The following is a 19,976-nucleotide window of genomic DNA, read 5'->3' as shown; positions in this document are numbered from 1 at the left end:
TAAGACAAGAACTGCTAAGTTTTCCAAAATTATTTTCAATAGTAGATCAAATCTTCATGATCACACAATGAACTGAAAAGTCTTGAGAATAAACATAACCCATTGTCTTTAGTGAATATGTGTTTTTAAAAGCATTCGACTTTGTAGAATAAAATACTGACTAGAAGGCTCTCCTTAGGGAAATACAATCAAAAACAAACATTAAAATTAGACAAGACTTTAAGACAGATGCAACTATGAAGATAACTAACTGTTCAATAATCCGGTACATATACATTTAGTGAGGAATCAAACACAGAGGCAGCTGTTCAACTAATACACTTTCAGTATCATGGAAGATGTTCTATGGAGAATTCAAACAAATGATAGGTAGCTTTACTGTTGGGGGTACTAAGGTTTTCCAAAAGCTCTTATTTAGAGATGATACCATATTATTTATGCAAAATCCAGAAACTCAGCACAGCCTCCCCAAGCTCTTCATAGCACTGAGAAACAAATTGTCCTAACCACCTGTACTAAAAAAGCAAGAAATAAAAAAATGCCTATTACTCACATTACAGTACGTAGCTGAATAGCTCATCAAGTTAGTTGAAAGTAGTATATTCTAGACAGGCATCACATTGAGCTAAGCTCAAAATTGAAAAGGAAGAAGGGATTGTGTTAAATGAATTTAGGAAACTTAACTATGCTTTCAAAGATCCCAAATTTTTTTCTGACTGAAAAATTATCAGTACCCTTCCAGTAAAGCTTCAAATGGATCCATAATTTGGGCATAAAGTAGCATCATCAACAAACTAGATCAATAAGGAGAAATTGAATTTCAGATCTATCAAAAGGGAAAAAAATTTCCCCCCAATCAAGAAATAGATTATTTCAAAAGGCAAAAAGGACAATTTTGAATAAACAAAATAAATCCAGCTGTTCTAGAAAACAATTTGGAAACATGTCCCTGGAAATCATTAAACTATGCAGGGTCCATTTCACCATCTGCTATTCAAGATATACATATTGATAAGTGGAGTGCAAATGGCAAAGGGAAGGATCTCAACCACCAAACTTCCTCCAAAATCTCCTAAAAATTATTATAGGAAATACCAAAATTTGAATTCTGAGTAGAAAAAAACAATCAAAAACACAAAATTTCCCAGACCAAGGCAGCTTAAGAAGACAGAAAAAGAGGTCTGTGGATACTAACATGGGGACCTACAACATTAATTGTTGTCCTCTGAGGTGGGAACAGTAACAAAGACACTAGGTATACCCAACACACAGGGACATTAAGGGGGCTGAACACCTGGTCAGTAAAATATCTCAGGTGTCCCGTGTACTAGCACTGGACATGGAATCCAGTCTTGTTAGGTGACTCCATAGCGTATTATCCAGTTCCAGGTTGCAGTTCCAGCACAGTAAAGAAGAGTAGTGGCAATAGAAAGAGAACTGGAAACCCTACCTGACTAAGGACCACAGCGAAAACCAAAAGGACAGTAACCAGATCTCTCCCCAAATCACACCAGCTAGGAAACACCAACACAACTTATAGACCCCCGATCTAGCTTCAGAAACTCAGGCTGTGGCAAAGTAGGGACATTAATTCATTGCTGGTGGAGTTGTGAACTGATCCAACCATTCTGGAGGGCAATTTGGAACTATGCCCAAAGGGCGACAAAAGAATATCTACCCTTTGACCCAGCCATAGCACTGCTGGGTCTGTACCCCAAAGAGATAATGGACACAAAGACTTGTACAAAAATATTCATAGCTGCGCTCTTTGTGGTGGCCCAAAACTGGAAAACGAGGGGATGCCCATCAATTGGGGAATGGCTGAACAAACTGTGGTATATGTTGGTGATGGAATACTATTGTGCTCAAAGGAATAATAAAGTGGAGAAGTTCCATGGAGACTGGAACAACCTCCAGGAAGTGATGCAGAGCGAGAGGAGCAGAACCAGGAGAACATTGTACACAGAGACTAATACACTGTGGTATAATCGAACGTAATGGACTTCTCCATTAGGGGCGGTGTAATGTCCCTGAACAACTTTCAGGGATCCAGGAGAAAAAAAACACCATTCATAAGCAAAGGATAAACTATGGGAGTGGAAACACCGAGAAAAAGCAACTGCCTGAATACAGAGGTTGAGGGGACATGACAGAGGATAGACTTTAAATGAACACTCTAATGCAAATACTATCAACAAAGCAATGGGTTCAAATCAAGAAAACATCTAATGCCCAGTGGACTTACGCATCGGCTATGGGGGGTGGGGGGGGAGGAAAAGAAAATGATCTATGTCTTTAACGAATAATGCTTGGAAATGATCAAATAAAATACATTTAAAAAAAAAAAAAAAAAAAAAAGAAACTCAGGCTATCCATCTTTCCCAGAACTGAACAGAGTCCAACTCTACCATAAAAGACAGTAAAGAAATAGGCTAGAAAAATACAAAAACTGAGGGGGGGTGGAAGCTTTTTACGGTAACTGAAAAGCACAAGAAACAAACTCAGAAGAACGCAACAAATTGGAAAATGACTAAAAGCAAAATCACAAAGAAAAATGCAGATTTGACCCCATCAAAAATTCCTAGAAGATATAAAAGGAGAAAATTTTTCAAAATTCAAATTAGAATATTTAGAGGAAAAACTGGAAAAATCAATGAGACCCATGCAAGAAATTTATTAAAAGATAATTAACAACTTGCCATAAGAGAAGCACAAAAATATTGGAGAAATAATTCTTTAAAAGGCAGAATTGACCAAGTGGTAAAAGAGTTACAAAATCTCACTGAATAATTCCTTAAAAAATCTAATTGATCAAACAGAAGTTAATAACTCCATCAGACATAAAATTAATAAAAAATAAAAAATAAAAGACTAAAAAATAGAAGAAAATATAAAATATAGGAAAACAATTGACATGGATGATAGATTAAGGAGATGTAATTTAAGAATTGCTGAACTAAAGGAGCCTCAGCATGATATTTCTAGAATAGATAAAGGAAAACTATTCAGATATCTTAGAAACATAGGGAAAAATAGATATTGAAAGAATTGATCAATCACCTCCTGAAAGAGAACCAAAGTGGAAACTTCCAAGAATATTATGGACAAATTCCAGAGTTTCCAGGTCAAGGTGAAATTACTGCCAGAAATCAGAAAGAATCCAAATACTTCTTCAGTTCATTTTACAGATGAGGAAACTAAGGCAAATAGTTAAGTAACTTTCCTTACCTAAGGAACCTAAGGGTTACACAACTTGCAAATTTCTGAAACTAAATTTGAACAGAGGTCCTCATTATACCATGCCCAGTGCTCTATCCACGGTGCTACTTAGCTGCCAATTTTGCTAAAAATTATCAAAAGGCACAGCATTCTAAATTCTTGAAAGAAAAGTTAATTGACTTACAGGAAATAGTAAAATCACACTTCTATGAGACTTAATTTTTTTCCTCTCAAACTTAGATAAATTTAACCATAAAAATAAATAAGATGTTAAGGAAATGCAAAAGAATTATTGAGAAAATATACATGATAGACTTCTTGAGAATACTGAATGAGAAAAGAAAGGATTGTACCAATTCTCAAGTATGAAAGACTTTTAGAAAAATTGATCATGCATTAGGACATAAAAACCTCACAAGCCAAAGCAAAAACTAAAAAGCATAAATACTAAATAAGCTCTTTTTAGAAAAAATGAAATAAAAATTATATTCAATAAAGGGCTTTAGAAGTAAAGATTAAAAATTAATTGGAAACTAAAAAAGGTAATCATAAAAAATAAGTGGGTCAAAAAAACAAATCATAGAAGCAATCAATTCATTGAAGATAATGACAATGAGATGATTAACCAAATATATTGGATGCAATCAGAGCAATTCTTAGAGGAAATTTGATCTATTAGTCAATAAAAAGGATAAAGAGAAGATCAGCAAATCAGATGCATGATTTTAAAACGTAGGGGAAAAACAAATTAATATTATCTCATTAAATATCAAAATATAAATACTAAAAATCATGGAAGAATTTGATAAAAATTGAAAATTGAAAAATCATTTAATTATTAAATAAAATTAAGGGTTTTTTTATGAAGAAAAAATAGAAAAATCACTGGTTAATTTGATTTCTTTTAAAAATCAAGTTACTTGTATTGAAAATGGAATTAAAGCACAGCCAGTGAAGATGAGATTAGGGACAGTTACACCCAAATTTAAGCTAATAATACTGACAATCATAATTAAATGAATGAATTTCTTTAAATTATAAATTGTCTAGATTAACAGAAAAAGAAACAGAATATAGTACTTATATAACCCTATCTTAGAAAAATTAAATAAGCCACAAAAGAAATCTCTAAAGGAAAAAAACAACAACCTAGGACCACATGGATTTACAAGTGAACTCAACTAAACAAAAATAATACCAATACTATATAAACCATTTGGAGAAAAAAAATTCCTTCTCTGACACAAATATGATTTTGATGCCTAAATCAAAGAGAGCAAAAACAAAGAAATAAATGTATAGACAAATTTCTTGTATGTATATTGCTGCAAAAATTTTAAACAAAATACTAAAAAGAATTACAGCAATATGTCACAAAATCATACATTATGATTATGCTGGATTCATACCAGGAATTCAGAACTAGTTCAATATTAGGAAAACTATAATCATAATTGGCCACATTTAATAATAACAACAGCAAAAATAATATGATTTTATCAATAGAAGCAGAAAAGGATTTTAACAAAATATAATACCCATTCCTATTTTTAAAAAAACACTAGAAAGTATAGGAAAAATGGAGTTTTTCTTAAAGTGATAAGTAATATCTGTCTAAACCAAAAGTAAACATTACCAGCAATTGGAATAAATAGAAGTCTTTCTAATAAGATCAGGAGTGAAGCAGGAAAATCCATTATGACCATTATTTCAATAATATACTAGTAATGTTTGCAATATCAATAAGATAAGGAAAAGAAATAAAAGGAAGAAGCTAAACCTTGGGAAAACAAAACTATCACTTATTTTTTCATATGATGTGATGGTATTCTTAGGGAAACCTTGAAACTGACCTAAAAAGTGAAATAAATTAACAAATTTAGCAGAGTATTAGGCATTTAAAACAAATCCACATAAGTCACCAGTATTTCTATTTATTACAAACAAAGCAGAGGAGGAAAAGATAGAAAGAAAAATTCCATTTAAAATAGTTACAGGCAGTATAAAATACTAGGGAGTCGGCCTGCTGAGATATTTGCAGGATTTATATCAACACCACTACAAAATACTCTTCATCCAAACAAAGACAGATTTAAACAATTGAGTAATATTAACTGGTAATGTGTAGGCTGAGCCAGTGTAATAAAAATGACACTATTACCTAAATTAATATATTTATTCAGCTCCATACTGATCTAATATAAAGTAGCTTTTTTTTTTTACTTTACAGAGCTAGAAAAAAAATAACATTCATTGAGAGGAACAAAAGGCCAAAAATATCAAACAGATCAATGAAAAATATGAAAGAATAGAATCTATAAATACTCTACTTGAAATTATACTACAGAGTTGTAATCATCAAAACAATCCAGTACTACATAAAAAATAGAATCGTTAATTGAAAAGATTAGTTACAAAATATATGGAAGCAAATGAACACTATCATAGTGTTAAACTATGATAAACCCAAAGAGCCAATCTATGGGGCCACTAACTCACCATTTGATAAAAAAATAAAATTTAATTTAATTTAAGAAAAACTATTAGGAAATCTGGAAAGCATTTTGACAGAAACTAAGCTAGTTTATATTAGCATTTCACACTACATACAAAGAAAAGCTCTAAATGGCTAAATTATTTAAATATAAAGAGTGATATCATAAGTAAATAAAAAGAAACAGAAAAAAATTACCTTTCAGATCTATGGATAAGGGAAGAACTTGTAACCAAATAAGAGATACATAGGATCACAGGAGGTAACATGGATAATATTGACTACATTAAATTTAAAAAAGACTTTCACAAACAAAACCAATGAAGCCAAAATTAGAAGTAAAGCAGGAAAATGGAGGGGAAATTTACATCAAGTTCATCTGATTCAAAGTATATTATTTTTCATATATATAAGAAACTGAGCCAAATGTGTAAAAATAAGACTTGTTCCACATTTGATAAATGGTCAAAGGAGAGTATCAGGCAGTTTTCAAAAGAGGAACCAAAGCTATTAACAGTCATGAAAAATGCTTTAAGCAAATAGAGATATGAAGATTAAAACAACTCTGACACCAACACCCATCAGATAAGTTAAAATGAAAGAAAAGATTTCACAGTTGATTATCTTTACAATATGGCCGTTACTAAGTACATTGTTCACCTGGTTCTACTCACTTCACTTTGCATTGGTTCATAATAATCAACTGTGAAAGACTTGGCTACTCTGAATAATATTATGATCCATGACAATTCCAAAGGATCCATGATGAAAAATGCCACCTAGGTGAGTACTGATAGACTGTAAATGCAGAGTGAAGTATTTCTTTCTCTTTATTTTTCTTTACAACATAGCTAATATGAAAATGTATTTCATGACTTCATATGTAAAATGGGGATTGCATTCATTACCTTTTCATTGGATGTTGGAGAGGGTGGAGACAGAGGGAGAATTTGGCCCTGAAAATTAAAACAAAAATGGGATTTTCGTTTTTGAAAAACACAAATATATACTAATAGATTAGCTTTATGTGTTGTCTACACACTAGAATATCAGACTAGACAATAGATATTATTTTTTCTTGCTTTTCCCTTTGTCAGTGGATAAGTCAGATATTTTTGAAAAATTGTTTCACTTAGGAAATATGCAGTATTATAGGACTTGATGCAATTAAAATAATGTTTTCACATAAAAGAGTATCTGAAAGACCTCATAACCTATAAATATAAAGAATCCCTCTAGCTGAACTAAGATTTGAACATCTTCCATTAGAGTGGCAAAAAAAGCTTTAATAAGCATACATCTCCGTCTCTGCTTTTTGCTTCCTATGATATTTGTGAAATCTGATAGTTCACATAGTTGTCTAGTGTATAATAATTTTAACACATGCCTATGCATTCTCAAAAACAGGATAAGAACTAAACCTGTAATTTTAATGGTACAAGGAGCACTCAGTGAGGAATTTTCTCTGGGCCTTCTCTACAACTTAAATTCTTAGAAATTCTACAACACTGAGAAATATAGTGACTTAACCAGTCAAACAGCTAATATCTGTTTGAGATTAGATGTGAACCTAAACCTTTCTGCCTTCAAAGTCAGTCCTTTGACTATTATGTAATACTTTTTACTTTAAAAAAAAAGTTTGAAAGTATCTGGTTTCAAATCATTCTTCCATTTTTCAATATTCATGCAACCTTTGGGAAATTATTTAACCTCTTAGGGACTAAAGTTCCTCAAGTTTAAATTGAGGGGTTAAATAAATGTCTCTGAGATCCCTTCTAGCTTTAGATCTATGAACTGTCAATTCTCATATTCATATAATAAAATGGAAGAGTTTAAATACTCCTTCATATTCTCTTAACTAGAAATTCCATTAAGAGATGAATATTAACAGATCAGATGTAACAATGTAAAAATACACCAAACATAAGTGAACAGTCGCTTTGCATTTTTTCCCTGCTATCTATATCCAATATTCAGGGTTTTTTTTTTCTTAGAGCAGAACTAGAAGCTGTTAGGGAGGAATAAAATAGGGCTAATATATTGTTTATGTGATGCATATAAATCTGCATTTTACAATATTTTATCTTTTTTCCACACACACACACAAGAGAAGAAATACATTTATGTTATAGTGTTTCCTAATGATAGTCTGGTCTCAGACTCTTCCTAATTGTGAATCTCTGGGTAAGTCACTTAACTCTAGTTTGTATAGTCTTTGTTCTGTCTTAGAATTGTTACTAAGATAAAAAGCAAGAGTTTGAAATCTTTTAATCTTTAAAAGTCTATTAGAAGGTCTTATAAAATTGCCTAAGAAATTGAAAGAAGAAATTGCTTTTCCTGAGTCATATAGACTATGTCATAGATAAGTCCTGAACCTAGATCTTCTTGACTTCAAGGATGCTTCTATATCTAATACATTATATCACCTCTCCAAAACTTTAAGTTGCAATGCTCTGTGACTATAAGTCACAAGAGCAGGAACTGCATTAGTAGATGAATTTTGATCACTGGAAATTCCTATGAGTTCCCTATAATGAAGAAATCACATGTCCAATTCAAATATAGATATGTAGAAAGACAAATAGATGGATAGATGGATAGATGGATGGATGGATAGATAAATAGATAGATAGATAGATAGATAGATAGATAGATAGATAGATAGATAGATAGATAGATAGATAGATAGTGTAGCATACCAGGCATGTTAGCATCTGGGAAGTATGATTGATGTATTGATATTCTATTACCAGACACATGGTCAGACCTCTTGATGTTCATTGTATGGAAAGGGACAGTCCGAAGCTCTAGCATAGGCTGGACCTTGGCGGCCATGCTGCCTTGGCTCAAAATACATTCATTTGCAAAGCACGGGTTGGATTAATCTCCACCTCTTTGATCTCATCATTGTCAATTCAACCAATATTAAGACCTATGTCATGTTACGTATTCGTTGATCTCCTCCCAATCCACATTCCTAAAACCTTCAATAAATACTGGGGAACTTGCACGAAACTTCTCTTACTAACTCTCTTACTTTTACTCTTACTCTCTCTTCCCCTCCTCTCCTCTTACCCTCTTGCTTCACTGTGTCTCTTTCCTAGCAATGTGGTCACCCCCAATGCCTCCTACTAATAATGCTCAGACTGTCTTGTCTATAGGAGGTACCAAGGGTTGTGACTCCCCCCTTTTTCTAGCGACACTGTCACCCCCACAGCAGACTCTCTTGTCTATAGGAGTATCAAGGAGTTGGTACCCCCCACCTATTCTCTTATTCCTCTTATTTCCTCAGAATTCGTGTTGCTCCCCATGTGTTTCAACTTTTGCCTTTGAGTCATTATTATTCACCCATTTCCTTAGCCTCCTCTCTCCATCTCAGGTTATTACCCACAGATAAATAATATAGGACTCCCATCGGGAGTCTCGATAGATAGATAGATAGATAGATAGATAGATAGATAGATAGATAGATAGATAGACAGACAGATAGATATGAACTTAGTAAAGTTACTCAAATAGGATCACTTTTATTATCCACTCACCCACTTAGGTAAAAGTTACAAATATAAATGCTATTATTAAAATAACTTAATTGTGTATACCTACCTCATTAGTCTGGATTTCATTAAAAAAATCCAGTGGTATTTGATTATTTAAAGAAACATCAAAGAAAAATTCTGTACTGGATAATTTCAGTGTTGGCTTCAATACTAAGAAAAAGGAAAATATCATTATTATAATTCATGTATTAGTTCATTACTGATATTCAAGGTATCATTGATTTGAAAATACATATAAAGAATATTTAATATATAATCTTAGAACTGAAATATTTTTACTTCTCTATAACCTCTAAGCAATGCTAATAGTTTTGTCTAAAAAGTAACATAATTTTATTGAGATAATTAAGAATCATTAGTAGAGTAGGCTGGTTTTTGAAAAGGCAGAAGAACTAGACACCAAATTGTCAATATTTGCTGAATTATGGAAAAATAAAAGGAATTTAGTAAACAACAACAACAATAACATATATTTCTGGGGGCAACTAGGCAGCTCAGTGAATTGAAAGCCAGGCCTAGAGATGGGAGGTCCTAGGTTGAAATCTGGCCTCAGACCCTTCTGAGCTGTGTGACCATGGACATGTTATTTAACACTCATTGCCTAGCCATTCCCACTCTTCTGCCTTGTAAACAATACACAGAAATGATTCCAAGATGGAAGGTAAGGGTTTATAAAAAAGAAATAAATGAATGGTCTACAATAAAATTTTTAGAAAAGTTAGATATGATCACTCTACAGTGATCTAATCCACTTTTAAAAAAGGTAAAAGTGTTTTTTAATCTATTACTGCTTTATTGACTACACTAATAACTTTGCTTGTGTAGATCACAACAAAATATGACAAGTCCTCAAGATGAGATTACCAGATCATTTTACTTGTTTCCCAAGAAACCTGTATATGGGTCAAGAAGCAAACATGGAACAACTGATGATTTAAGATTGGAAAAGGAATTTAACAAGATTATATATTGTTACTTTGTTTATTTAACTTATACAGAGAGAGTACATCATGCTAAATGTCAGGCTGGATAAATCAAAAGTCAGAATCAAGTTTTTCAGGAAAAATATTAACAATTTTTAACAATTCCACTCAAATGTCAAAAAGTGAAGAAGAATTAAGAAGCTTCTTGATGAGGATGAAAGAAGAGAATAATGTAAAAGCTGGCTTGAAGTTTAACATAAAAAATAAGATCTTGATAAATGATCCCATCACTTCCTAGAAAGTAACTAGAGAATAAATGGAAGTAGTTTCATATTTTATATTCTTGGACTCCAAGTTCACTGTAGGTGGTGACTACAGTCATGAAATTAAAAGACGCTTGTTCCTTAGAAGGAAAGCTATGGCAAATATGGACAAAAAGCAGAAATATTGCCTTGCTGACCAAGGTCTGGATAATCAAAGGTATGGGTTTTTTTCAAGTAACAGGGTATGGCTATGAAAAATAGACTAAAAGCAAAGCTCTTATGTCAAAGAACTGACATTTTCAAATTGGGGTGCTGGAGAAAACTTTTGAGAGTCCCTTGGACAGCAAGGAGATACAACCTGTCAGTACTTAAGAAATTAACCCAGACTATTCATTGGCAGGCCAAATACTGAACATGAAGCTTAAATAGTTTAGTCATATAATGAAAAATACAAGAAAAGAATCTATATTTGTGAAAGACTGAAGGTAAAAGGAAAAGGTAATAGCAGATGGTGTCATAGAAACAATGGGCATGAACTTGGACAGACTTTGAGAAATAGTTGAGGAAAAAAGGGCCTGGTGTGCTGTGGTCCATAGGTGTCACAACTGAATAACTGAACAACAAAATCACTTCTAATGTTCCTTCTAACTATAATTTTTGTACCTTACCAGTAATAAATCTATCAGCATGAATTTATTGCCTACTCTGTATCAGAAACCGTCCTTCTTGACTAACCCAGGATTGGCATATTCCCTCAGTAAGTAAATATGCAAAGACAGCAAACCAATCAAAATAAATCAAGGAGTTTGTATTCTTTCAGTGAAGCATATATATGTATATATACATATATATATGAGCTTATATAAAATATATACAGAAAATATGATGATAATTAGAGGCAGAGGAAGGCATTCATGGATCACAGTGAGATCAAGAAAGGCACTTGAGCTGGGCTTCAAAGAAATTGGGAATTTGAATATGTAAAGGGAGGGTGGGTACATTTCAGAAAAATAAAGAATATCCATACAGTAGCAGAGATGGGACATGATATATGATGAGTCAGTAAAAATGAGGTTAGTTTGGCAGTACTAAAGAGTGTAACAAGCCTGGATGGTCAGATTCAGACAGGAAGGGCTTTATATACTAAACAGATTTGTGAGTATTCCAGTCTAAATTTAATAAGGGACAACTGGAGTTTAAGTAGGGGAGTGATATGATCTGTTCTGTGTTTAAGGAAAATCAACAGCCAAGTGAAAGCTAGCTTGGCAAGAGAAGATACCTGAGGCAGAGACATCAATTAGGAGACTATCAAAATAGTCCCAGTGAAAAGAGTTAGAGGCTTGAACTAAGATGGTGACTGTGTGAGTTAAGAAAAGTGTTATGATGCAAGAGATGTAGAGAAAGAAATAGCAAGATATGAGGTTGAGGCAAATAATGCTGCAACTGAGAACTGCCTTAGAAATGCTTTAAGTACTTGATAGGCTGTTGATTAAGGTCGTCCATCATTTCAGAGATGTTCACCATCAGAAGGTCAGCCACCAGTTTGTAAATTTCTATAGTCACAAAAAGTGGCAAAAGTCATCTACTAAGAAATAGAGGAATTGTGATTTGATTAGGAGAATTCATATTCACACTGATTAAATCTTAAGGATTTGGAATAGCGCAATAATTTTGAAGTGTTTTCATATAAATTTTATTGTTAAGCCCTACACCATTTTTTTTCTTCAAATTACCTCATATATATGATCCTTAGCAAAAACAAAAAACCCTTGTAAATTTACAGTTAATTCTTCAGTATTTCAGTTTTTCAGTACAGAATACAAAGATTTGGTTATTTTCAGGTGGTGATTTGACATTGTCAAAACAATTAAAAATGTGCAAGACACCATAATAATCAGAACTTCTGACTCAGGGACTTAATTTTTCATTATTTTAACTCAATTGAAAGTAGATAAATTAATCTGAGATTCATGAGTTTGCTAAAATGAAACTGGAAAATCACATAAAATTCAGAAAACAGAATTAGAAGAACAGAACCTTATTTACTTCAAAGGAAATCATACTATATATTAAGGAAAAGGCTAGCATATGTCATGTGTGTACATTCATACTTACAGTTTTGTAATTCTTTCATTCAAGAATTTTCAACAACTGAAGTGGTAGGTTTCCTATTCACCAATTCAAGTCACTCTGGATTCATCCTGATTCTATTCTCTCCAGTTTTCTCCAACAGACTGCCTCCACTATAATCTTGTCTCTGCCTAACTACTCTTTCCTTTTCAGCTATCCATAAACATGTTCATGTCTTCCCTATCCTTAAAAATACTTCACAAGAGCCTACCATTACCACTTACTATCACTCTAATTTGCCTTCCTCTTTTCAATTTAAGTCTGTAGGGAAATAATCTACACAAATTTCTACTTCCTCTCCTCTCACTCATTCACAATCTCCTAAATCCTGTCCATTCCTACTTCCAATTTCATCATTCTATCTCCTTTCAATTTCATCATTGAATCTCCTTTCTCCAAATTTATAATCTGTAATGTGTATTATGTAGAGTTTACACAATATCCGCTGACTTTTTTCTGGCTGACCATGTCTATGAGTCAGTTCTTGGGTCCTTTGTGGAGAAAAAACTTCCTGGCTGCTTCTGACCATGTAGTGGCTCAGAGCTGAAAGAAGCTTTTTTCCTTAGTATAACACAAAAAGCCATTGATGGTATCTCAGTTCTCTTCTGACATGTGACAACAACAGGAGGACAGACTACTGTGTTAGTTAAAAGAAGATACCCCTTCCACATGAACCTCTTGCATTGATGCTCCAAAAAGCATAACTCAGAGATTTCCAGTGAGGGGCTAGAAATAATGAATCTGGCATTACGATACTAATGCCCAAATGGAAATTAATGCAAGGGGCTCAATGAAGTGAGCTTTAGCCTGAGTCCCTTACTGCATTTTCCTGTCTTTGGGAAACTGTCATTTTCAGGGTGGATATGTCCAACTTGGAAGTAATCTTGTGAGTTTGAAAAGTCTCCATGGTCAGAGTTCCTTATTCTTTTTTAAATCCCTGCTAGTTAATATTCTCTTCTTTCTGTTTTCTGACACTATTCTCAACTAATTTTCCTCCATGTTGAATGACAATTCTTTCTTAGCCTTCTTTGCTGAATCTTCATCCAAGTCACAATCACTAACTGTAGATGTCCCCCAAGTCTCTTTCCTGGTCTCTCTTTGCCTTTCTTATATATACTATCTTTTTTGATGACCTCATAAGTTATTATGGATGCAATATCATCTCTAGGACAATGTATGTCAGATCTTTATATTTAGCCAGTTTCTCCCCATTCATTAGTCTTATATCACCAACTTCATGTTGAATATTTTGAAGTAACTTCTCTAAAGGTATTTTTTCCCCAAAAGTCATCCCCATCTTGAATTCTTCTATTACTCTCAAAGATATCACTGAAACTGCTGATCACCCAGATTTGCCACCTCAGACTCATCCCTGAGTTTTCACTCTCACTTAGCCCATCTATCTAGTCCAATTGCCTCTTTCAGAGTTCATGGCATTTCCCCCTCACACAACCACTTCCCTACTTCATACCATCATTACCTGTAATCTGAACTACTACAATATCTTTCAAAATTGTCTCCCCACTTCAAATTTCTACACACCCTAATCTATCTTTCACACAACTGCCAAACTAATTTTTATATGCATAGGTCTGACCATGCCACTATCTTAGTCAATAAACTCCAGTGGTTTACTACTACCTCTAGGATCAAATGTAAACTCCTTTGTTTAGCATCTAAAGTTCTTCACAATCTAGCAACTTGCTACATCTCCAGGCATATTATTCCTTCTAGAAACTCTAATCCAGCCATCTTATTCTACTTGACTCAAGTTCCCAGCATAAAACACTCCATTTACTATTTCTGTGCCTTTGCAGTGATTGACTCCCATGGATGAGAGTGTGTTCACTTCCGCCACATTTAGCTGAGTCTCAAAAGAAGTCAGAGATTCTGTTTTCATTTTCTATAGGTAAGATCTCTGAGATCTTCAGCTATTTCCCCTTCAAGGGTTATCTCTAAGTACCCTATATCTTCAATGTCCCTATTTTTATACATGTCTCATCTATTAGAACATAAACTCCTCGATGGTTTTTCTTTTTATCCTCAGCACTTAACCCAATACCCCCCACATAATAACACTTAAAGATTTGTTGAGCAATTAGCTAGTTGAAATGAATAAATCTTCTCATCTGATTTTGTTCATTTATCATTTTACTTAATCATTTATTAATTGGCTGAGGAAAATTCTTAAGAGAAAATATGATGGGAAGTCCTGGGTTCAAATTTGATGTCAGATACTTCCTAGCTGTGTGACCCCCAGGCAAGTCACTTAAGCCCAAATACCTAGCCCTTACCACTCTGTGCTTTGGAAGCAATACTCAGTATCAATCCTAAGAGAGAAGGTAAGGGTTTTGTTTTTCTTTAAAGAAAAAATGTGATTTTAGTATTTTAATAAATATGCCTCAGTATTTTGATATTTTAGTAATTTTCCACATCTGTGCATGTACTTGCTTTATCTAATAAGCTATGACATAACACTTCCAGTACCAGACATTTTCACTGGCTGTCCCCCGTATTTGCAACACTATAAATTTCTCATTTTTATCTGACTTCCCTGGCTTCATTCAAGTCCCAACTAATATCTCACCTTGTATAGAAAGCCTTTTACAATCCCTCTTAATGCTAGTTATATCTGATAATTATTTCCAATTTATCCTGGATATAGCTTATTGGTACCTAACCCCATTAAGTTGTGGAAGCCTTGAGAGCAGGGTAGTCCCTGGTTAATCTTTCTTTGTATCCCCAGTGTTTAGCACAGTTTCTTACACATAATAGACAACTAATGAATTTTTATTGACTGACTTTAATGCATGGCAGAATTTTTCAACATGTATAAAGTCAAAATATCTTTATTTTAGATTTTAAAACACCAAAATAGAAGCAACTGTAGTTAATGTTTTTTAATCAATAAAATTAAGTACACTTACCTAATGTGATTTACCTGAACACTCTCTATTCTCTTGGCACTGGTGATCTGAAGTCATTGCAACATATTATGATTGTGGTATATATTTTAAAAACTCATATAAAATTCATTTTGTTTAGCATCTGTTCATTCTAAAGTTTGCTATGTATCATTAAATTCCTAAACTTTCTATAAATTTCAAATATTTTATATCCAAAACCTTGTTCCAATTATTCAATTTACCTACCAATAGCTTTGACAGTACATGGTGGTACCAGTGGAGCTATCAATGGGACTAAAGAAGACGATAATTGAGTGTCAAAGGATTGTGATGCAGAACAAAGATAGGAGAGTGTTGATGACTCAGTGAAATTAACACTAATTGGAAGACTGAAGTCATATGCTGCCACCTAAGGGACAAAAATATACATTATCTGTAAATACTCTAAATTAATATATCTCCAAACAAATGAGCTTGACACTAATACTTATATGACACTAATACTTTAATTTTTTAATACTTCTTAATTTATTTTTCTGGGATAAATTTTGATTATTTTAATAAATTTTTCTTTATAATAACTTAGATAAACCAGGGGTCCACGATGAGGTGTTTCCAGGATCCAAACAGCTCTCCTTCTTAAAGACCTTTTCATGTCTTCATCTCCATCTCTAAGGGTATTTTCAGCAGCAAAGAACTGTTAGATGAAATATTTCCACATGATTTATAAACACGTCAATCAGGGAGAATAGTATAGTCAGTGGCTAATCAAAAGCTTTCCCATTCCCAAGATTTAGATAAATAAAACAACTCCTCCCCACAAAAAAAGTTTAAGACCCCTAATTTAGTTTAAATAAGTGGGATCAAAAGACTTAAGTTAATTTAAATTTTAAAGTTAATAACAAGTTAATGGCAAATAACTTAACTGATCTTTTATGTCAATATCATTTGATCTGAAAGATAAAGTCTCATGAAAAACAAATCATTGACCTGAGAAAAGAGTAATCTGACCTATTTATCAAAAGGCTAGGACCTTCCAGAGTTTCTAGTCCAAAACAAACTTTGTATGGATCTCTACCTTTAAGTACTTCCCATAGTCCAGGAACAAATAGCATAATCTATTTACTAGTAAGGGCAGAAATGCATGTTGAACCATCTCTTACTTCTATAGTACACTCATGGTTGGTTCCATACTATGTGTGTTTCTAGAAGATGTTGTCCTGAAAAAAAAGAGTATGGTTTTCCTTAACCTTGAGAAGAATTTCAAAGACTTGGGAGGAAATCCCAGGGAAAATTAGCAAATACCAACATTTTTCAGAGTTTTTTCTGTCTAGCATGAGAAACTCTGGGAGTGGAAGTAAATGGAACCAAGTGAATGAGAATAAGGAGGAGAGACAAAGGTGAAAGAAGTAGTATAAAGGATAAGCCAGCAGGGTTGCTCTTGATAGTCATCTAACTATACTTGGCTCATTGTGCAAGAATGGGGGCATGCAAATTCTCTATAATGTGGACCAAGCTCTGCACATACAAGTGTTTGTGTGAAGATTAAAAAAAAAAAAAGACTGTTCAATCTATGCTGTTGAAGTATTTCAAAATAATGATATTTTCATCATATGGTAAATATAGAATTATTTTTAGATATGAAATCCAGGAATTTTTTTAAAATTTTGCTTTCCTAATGTAAAGGTTAAAATTAAATCTAAATAATAATATTATGTTTTAAGAGATTAATGATCATTAGAAATCAAGGAATAAAGAAGATAAAAAATAAAGACCACGCGTCCATGGCTGATTAGCCATTTTTTACCATCCCCAATCACCACCATCACTGCTGATTCTACATCAGAGAGGAGGAGCATCCAAAGCCCATGCCCTTAATCCTCTGTGTACAGGAAGTACGTGATGACAGGAAGTTAGTGGGCTCTTGGGATATGGAGTTATTTTTTAGGGTAACAGATTTTCAATCATACAATTCCCCCTGAGACCCGCAAAAGACTAGGAATGTAAACATACCAACTTTGAAATTGATATTTGAAATTTGAGGATAAGAGGAAAAGAGACCAAAACCAATAATTGCTTATTTGTATATCCATCTTTCCTCCTCCAATTTTTCTAATATGTTCCTTGATATCCTCCTTCCCATTCAAAATCTCTATCTGTATAAGCCATGTAATTCAACTTCTCTATAAAGTCATCTTCATTATCAACCCCTAATCTTGCATAAAGTTCTTCTAATGGTATACAACTTGTTTTGTGCCCAAAGAACATCTCATAGTGAGATTTTAATTGTACTGGTATCAGGTATTCAATTTTCTCACCTGTTCATGTTTCTTTTTCAGAAAACAGTCTTTAATCAGGTGTCCTTTCCTTTGGCATAAAAAGCATTGTCTAGTTTTTCTCTGTACTGTTTTTGGTTTTTAAGTAGGTTTTGTGTAAGTTCTAACAGTGTTTATCTTCTTGATTTCCTCTATCTCCTTGTCTCTTAAATTTTTCTCTTTTACCTCTAATTTTTCTTTTAAATCTTGCATCTGTTTATGCTGTTCTGAATGACTGTCATGAAGGTAACTGGCAGTTTCACCTAATTCAATTAGGCATCATATTTTGGGAAGTAATGTTTCAAAAAATTCAAGTGAGGTGTGCATCCCTTCAAAAACTGTCTTCTCACATGATTAGAAGATTCCTCACTATTTGCTTCTAAACCCATAATTGATTCGGTCATTTCAGAGAGATGATCTATGAATGTGGCTGGATGTTCCCCTTTATTTTGCATGAGTTTATCAAATCTTGCCCATGCATTAGGCTTCAAGCAACAGAGCTTAATAGCTTGGAGCAAGACTTCCCTACATTTCCTTAAGAAGGTCATGCTTGTGGGATTTGCAAAATCTAGTGGTCTTCCCTTTGCTCCTCTGTGGGCCAACTAGTCAGGTTGTTTTCTGACCTGGTCTTCTCAATGAATTAGTGATGCTCATGGGGACTGAACAGTTCAGACAAGAGAAATTCTACATCTTGGAAATCTGGATCAAAGTTCCTGAAAGCACATTTCAGTTCTTTCTGCATCTTAAATGGCTCATCCATAAGTTCTGGAGCCTATTTCTTCAAGAATTCAAGTTCCTGGGATGTAAACTATCTATGTGCTTTTGATTGTAACACACCAGCTGTACTTGTTAATTTAGTGACCTTCACTGGAAAACTTTTTTCAGGTTTGCTATCAGACAGTGTCCTTATCACTGTCCCTTCCCTGTGCATTGACCTCTGATTTCTTTACCTTTCTTTCTCTTTGGGTGCACTATCTGCCTGGCCATTTTTTTGTCCTTAATCTGATCTAATCCTTTTGCCTTCATAAATTCCCCAAACAAGTTCTTAATAACATTTTCCAAGTTAGTATCTACCACCATTTTCTGTGCTGCCTTTTGGGGAATTACAAATCTATAGATATTCTTCAAATAGGTCAGAGTCTATAAAGCAGCCATAGAAATTATGTAAACTTGAGTAAAAATCAGCCATAGTATAGTTTCAGTCTGAAATGGCAATTGGAGTATAAACATGGTGGTGTTGCCAAGGTAATCCAGAGAATCAAAAATCATGTGAGTCATTTTGCTATAGAGAATGTTATATACCCAAAATCCAGTAATGGCTGCCATCACAACAGCTTCACAAAGAATTTGCTTAAACATTTTTTCTGCTGTTTCTTAGGGATTGTACAGTTCAGCCTTTTAGAAGTGCCAATTTGTAATAGATGATATTTGAGGATGAATATTTGATGGTTACTCGTTAACTAATGGATCAGATAGATTCTTTTTGCCTAACCTCCTCCCTTTTGTACCTCCCTCTTCAAAAGCCTTTCAGCCTCCCCTCCGCCTTCTTCAGTCTCCCTCAAAACACTCAGTGTGAACTGTGAGGCTTCATTGAAATACATCTTAATCTTCTTTGTCAAAGAAGGGGTTTATTTGGGGAAGACAGGACAATGGTGGAGGATAGGGTAAGAGGAGTGGGATTTCCCTATTCTCTACAGTAAGTGTTAGGTTAGAGGATATTAAGAGAAATGACAATTCAGTCACTAACATGAAACAGAGCCAGTCAGAGAGAGACATAAGGATTATTGGCCTTCTTTTCTTCTTCCTTCAAATCAGCCAGTTCACCTCCAACTTGATCATCCCAAGTCCCAGAGATAAAACCAGCTTCTTGCTTTAGTCACCAGCATCAGCCAAAGACCTCAGATCCAGTCAAATCATTGGCTCTTGCCTCCAACTGTTTCCCAGTCACATTACAAATGGAATCTTCATTTGACTGACAGATGATCCATCTCCTGTCCTTTGCATACATGCCTCTACCACAACACATTGACAAAAAGTCAGTTAGGGGGAAGCCCCCTTTTCGCATAAGAGTATACATTCAAATTAAATGTTCAATCAACCACACCCAAAGTTCATTCTGGATCTTCTTGATGTAGCTTGTGGTCTGTGGAGGCATCTTCATAGTGC

General features: G+C 33.8%; 1 protein-coding gene across 4 annotated transcripts in view; it reads right to left on the bottom strand.

Moving 5' to 3' along the window:
• CFAP47 (cilia and flagella associated protein 47) overlaps window positions 1–19,976 on the bottom strand; it is an 886,918-nt gene that overhangs the window by 745,398 nt on the left and 121,544 nt on the right. For all 4 annotated transcript variants that reach the window (XM_016433371.2, XM_056826271.1, XM_007493353.3 and 1 more), the window contains 3 exons: window positions 15,742–15,904; window positions 9,320–9,423; window positions 6,622–6,669 (listed from right to left, as the gene is read on the bottom strand). In XM_016433371.2, the coding sequence (XP_016288857.2) occupies window positions 6,622–6,669; window positions 9,320–9,423; window positions 15,742–15,904 (315 nt within the window). The remainder of the gene's footprint in view (window positions 1–6,621; window positions 6,670–9,319; window positions 9,424–15,741; window positions 15,905–19,976) is intronic.

This window comes from Monodelphis domestica, chromosome 4 (genome assembly GCF_027887165.1).
Source record: "Monodelphis domestica isolate mMonDom1 chromosome 4, mMonDom1.pri, whole genome shotgun sequence".
Classification (NCBI taxonomy): Eukaryota; Metazoa; Chordata; class Mammalia; order Didelphimorphia; family Didelphidae; genus Monodelphis; species Monodelphis domestica.
The sequence above is the reverse complement of the archived record's forward strand: the minus strand, read 5'-3'. Positions and strand labels throughout refer to the sequence as shown.